Raw genomic sequence first — 4,761 nt, forward strand, 5'->3', positions numbered from 1 at the left:
AGCGCATTTACACTTATTATTGTGTGGTCATGTAGTGAGAATGTAAACCTGCCAGCTGTGTGCTCTTGCGTTGACCCTCTTCTCCACAGTTTGTGCATGCTAACATTCCCCCTCACACTCCGCTCCATCACTCCCCCATGGATGCCTGCTCTGTTGCATGCATCAACCAACCTCCCACCCTGACCCAGCCCACCCTCCCCCATCCCACCATCTCCTTGGCTCCTCCCACCCCTGGTATGTTAACTTTTATTTTTTTTAAAAGATGGAGTTGTGATTATTGTTGTTGAATTGGTGTTGTATTTATGGCTTTGTGATGGCATGGCGTTGCATTTGAATGAATGAATATGTGAGACTCAGATGTCAAACGTGTTTTATCTTGTAGAGATTCGCCTGAGGAAACTGGTGGATGAGCGAGAAAAGATGATAGAGCAGGTAGGTCCATTATTCATCTGAGACGGCCTGTTGATAATATTTATTAAACTGTAGACTCAGTTAGAATTAATATCTGAAGCAAAATAGCAAGTCAAAGGAGAGCTACACATTCAATTTCTATCATGTTTGTCCCATTACTATTAACATTGAGTTGCCTACAGTATAATACATTTTTGCTGCACGAATGTTTAGTTTGAAAGCTGCAATTGTCTCAATTAAAGGTAGGGTCGATAATCTTGAGAAATCAGTAAGGTTACGTTCTAAAACACAAATAAACACACAACTAACTCCGCAAAACTCCACATAACCCTGCGGGAAGGTGCTGAGTTGCCGGATTTTGAATGAATGTAGACTTCTTGTCTGCTGGCTGTGGCTCAGCGCTGCTCTCGTCAAACTACAGACACACACCGATCATAGCTGCACTCACAGCCCAGAGAGGAGCAGGGGATCACTGAAACACATACACATAACACAACCCGCAGCTGCTTTGTATCTGGAGACTTGTGCCTCGGTATCAGTAGCCGAGGTGCGTGACACAGCGCTGTTATTGGCTGGGGGGTTACACCCCCACGTGGGGCCCAAAGGCTGTTTGCAGACGCCCAGAAGCGTCCTGAGTAAATCAAAATAAGAAGAAAAGAGAAAATCCAGGCAGAGGGCTGAAGGGTCTCTACAGAAACAGACACCACCACACACTTCTAGTGGGGCGTAGTGATGATTGAGAGGGATTATTTTTCTATCAGTCTATACATTGTTTTTTTTAGTTAATTCTTGCATATTATACCTTTTTAAAAGCACATCAATGAGCCACACTGTTGCACTGGGTGACATGTTCCTTCATTACCATGAACATACACATTGTATGTATTTTCACTCAGTCCCACACACACACACCGTCTGCTGTCCCAAATACTTACTAGAGCACCAAATGTGTATTAATCTGCAGCTGAAAATAGTCCCCAACAAATGCATTATTTCCTCTTGTTTGAGTAACGTCTGCAAACAACCACAGCGACTCGCTGTTTTATGAAATGACTGAGCCTTTAAAAAGATGAAACTATACATTTGTGAGATGTTCATAAATATGTATGTCTTCAGTAGGAACCAATGTGCTTGGGGTCGGGGACTCACAGTATCAAGAGAGGACATTTTCATTGAATTTTCCCTTAAACTCATTTTAAAAGACAATTGCAGTATCTTCTATCATGACAATACGTTATGTCATTTCAGTGACCTACAGAAATTGACAAGGTGGCCAACATTACACTGTAAAATGAATAAAAAATGAGCTATATGTTGCTCATGGAGACTTGTCATTCATCAGCTGGTGTGTTAATGGCTCCATTTACAGGTAAAGAAACTAAAGTCCCAGTTGGACCAGAAGACCCAGAGGAACGGCACTGACAACAGTTCAAGCCCGGATGGTGAAATTCTTGAAAACGGCAATGATCCAAACGTAATAGAACTGCAGAGTGAGTAAACATAACGCATGAAAACAGACCGGTAATTGCAGTTTTGCTTCTGTATCGTCTCTTACAACTCAACAATATTTGCTTTTGCTAAACCTTCCCAGGAGATTCAAGCAGGCAAATAAGTGACTTCAAGTTCAAACTTGTGAAGGCAGAGCAAGAAGTCACCGCTTTGGAACAAAATGTGAGTCGAGAATAATTATGAATTCATAGCATACCTAAAAATATGAATATTCTTATCTGAGAAGTCTAATCTGTTTTTGTTTTTTTTGTTGTTGTTTCCAGGTGATCAGACTTGAGGGTCAGGTGACACGCTACAAGTCTTCAGCAGAGAACGCCGAGAAAGTGGAGGATGAGCTGAAGGCAGAGAAACGGAAACTACAGAGAGAGGTAGAGCGTTGTTTTCTTAAGCTGGGGGACACACCAACCCGACGTCGGAGAACTAGCAGCGACGAAGGCCGTCTGTTACGTCGCTCATGTTTTGGCCAAGCGGTTGCACCCGAACACATCGCAAAGACTACAGCTGGCGGCCAACTATCACCTAGACGTTCTGCGCCTACGTGAGATTAAATAACTTTCCGCACCAGCAGGCGGTGGTAGTCTGTATTTGTCATTCAAAACGGGAAATCGGAAGACCGAGATATACAAGCTGTTGTTATGATACGTACATGAAACAAATTAAATTATCCGTGTGAGATGGAGATGAAAAATGAGAAGAGCCTTTTGTGTTTTTCCTCTTGACTTTACTCGTTGGCTTGTTTTCATCACTTCCATTTCTGTTCTTGTGCACTGATTCGTTTAAGCTGAACAGCCAATCAGAGCGAGTTCTCTAGACTAGAACCGACGGTGCGGGACAAACCGAAAATACTACGCCGAAAGACGCTCACCGACGGCCCCAAATTGTCCGACGGCCGACCGTCGGCTTGGTGTGTCAGGGCCTTTACACTAAAAAATGACATGCTAGCCCATTTACCAGGCTCTGTTTTAATTGCAATATATTCTCTTTCCCTATTTGACTCAATAGTTGCGTTCAGCACTGGACAAGGTCGATGAACTCGAGTCGAACAACAGCCACCTATCTAAAAGACTGGACAAGATGAAGACCAGTCGTGGCATGGCACAGACTCCATAGAAACGCCGCCCCCCCCCACACACATATCAACTCCCCTTTCTCACTGGCTCATCTCTTGAATGAGAGTCATCCTGTGTTTTGGGTTTCTCTTCACCTGCCTGATAGCAACCTTAAGAAAAAGAACAAAAAAAAATAAATCTTAGTTATCATATCCACAGAATAGAGAACCCCAACAAGCAATGTGCCATTTCTTTGTCTGTTTTTTGTCTGATGAGAAATCTTCGTAGCGTTATTGCACACACACAGAAAAGTACATGAAGTCGTGGAGCGAATGTTTGTGTGCCTCGTGACTTTGGTTGAAACCTCTGCACTGCTCTGCTAAAGGGGGGGGAACGGGGCCACGTGAAGAGTCCCGGGACGGAACTGTAGCGAGAGACAAAATGCTGCACTGCCCTCTTTTCTGCTGCCTCTCGTCAAGATTCAAGATTGTTACTTGTCTTGTTCACATGGAGGACAGAGAACTTCAAGAAAAGACAGATGACAGTGCTCTGAACAGTACCCGATGGTGTCCATGGCCCAAGACTGTCAGCCGTCATTGCAGAGAAGACATGAGTGCTTTGTGTGTGTCGTGAATGAAAGAGCAACATTGAAGTGTATTTTCCTCCTTTGCATCCGAAGCCAAACTGATTTTAAAGATGTAAAATGTTTGGGTGTGTTTGTCACAGACAGAAAGGATTGCTCAGTTTTTTACGGAGCACCCACCAACACATTATTATAATCACCACATTCAACAAGTCACCAGCTTTCAATTGTAGTTCCTTTACGTAGCCAGCAGCCCGATTGCAGGTTATTGAATGTTGAACAGCTTGATTCACAGCATGTAACCGCCCTTCTGCTAAGATCCAGTCACATCTTCCAGCTTCTCTCTCTGCTTCATATAGTCAGTCACTGGTTGGCTCTTGTGCACACACTTCATTGCTGAGACTTACTGAAGAAAAATGTGACAACGGGGACTCAAAACGGTGTTAGCAGGAGATAGCAAACACACTGGGGAGACGCTGCTTCACTGTTTACAAAGCTTTAAAAATGTTTGTAAGGAAACATAAAGAACTGTAATCTTTGTGCAATAAAAGTTCAAACCATATTGGTATCTGATCATGTGCATTTTAGTCCTGGATTTTCTGAATCTTGTCTTTTTAACAATGTTGCCCCCCATATCCCGTGTTTTTCTTCTGTTTGGGCTGTGTTTCCTTCATCAGGGCCGTATCGGAGGCTAAGCTCGACAGTTCGTTCTTGACCTTTGAGACGGTAGTTTGGAAAGCTCTGGAACAAGCAAGTAAGTAGACCTTGAGCTGCGATTGTGTCGATATCGGAGGTCGTTTCTCATCGCTTTATACTAGGGATGCACCGATCTGACTTTTCCGATAGCGATACCTGGGCTTTGGGTATTGGTCAATACTGAGTACCGATCCGATACCAGTGTTTAATTAATAAGCTGTATGCCTCACTGTGTGGAAGTGACTGGGATCATTCTGTTATGTGTAAGACAACATCAGGCTGGACTTAAACATCGCTTTCTTAACTTTGTAAAACAAAATGTAGCAAATAAATACATAGATATACATTTACTGAATTCCATCCGTCCATTATCTGTAACTGCTTATCCTATTCAGGGTTGCTGGGGGAGCCGACCCCAGCTGACATTGGGCGAAGGCGAGGTACACACTGGACAGGTAATTTACTGAATTCTTATTTTTTAATAAAATAATAAATCATACACCAGCAACTTGA

At 43.2% G+C, this 4,761-nt stretch overlaps 1 protein-coding gene across 4 annotated transcripts in view; it reads left to right on the forward strand.

Moving 5' to 3' along the window:
• The window catches only part of lrrfip1a (leucine rich repeat (in FLII) interacting protein 1a), a 57,202-nt gene extending 53,070 nt beyond the window's left edge, over nucleotides 1-4,132 (forward strand). For all 4 annotated transcript variants that reach the window (XM_037788935.1, XM_037788933.1, XM_037788934.1 and 1 more), the window contains 5 exons: nucleotides 383-432; nucleotides 1,781-1,901; nucleotides 2,003-2,082; nucleotides 2,184-2,288; nucleotides 2,923-4,132. In XM_037788935.1, the coding sequence (XP_037644863.1) occupies nucleotides 383-432; nucleotides 1,781-1,901; nucleotides 2,003-2,082; nucleotides 2,184-2,288; nucleotides 2,923-3,030 (464 nt within the window). In that variant the 3' untranslated portion in view covers nucleotides 3,031-4,132. The remainder of the gene's footprint in view (nucleotides 1-382; nucleotides 433-1,780; nucleotides 1,902-2,002; nucleotides 2,083-2,183; nucleotides 2,289-2,922) is intronic.
• Nucleotides 4,133-4,761: the final 629 nt, after the last annotated feature.

The sequence above is a fragment of the Sebastes umbrosus genome, chromosome 13, assembly GCF_015220745.1.
Source record: "Sebastes umbrosus isolate fSebUmb1 chromosome 13, fSebUmb1.pri, whole genome shotgun sequence".
Classification (NCBI taxonomy): Eukaryota; Metazoa; Chordata; class Actinopteri; order Perciformes; family Sebastidae; genus Sebastes; species Sebastes umbrosus.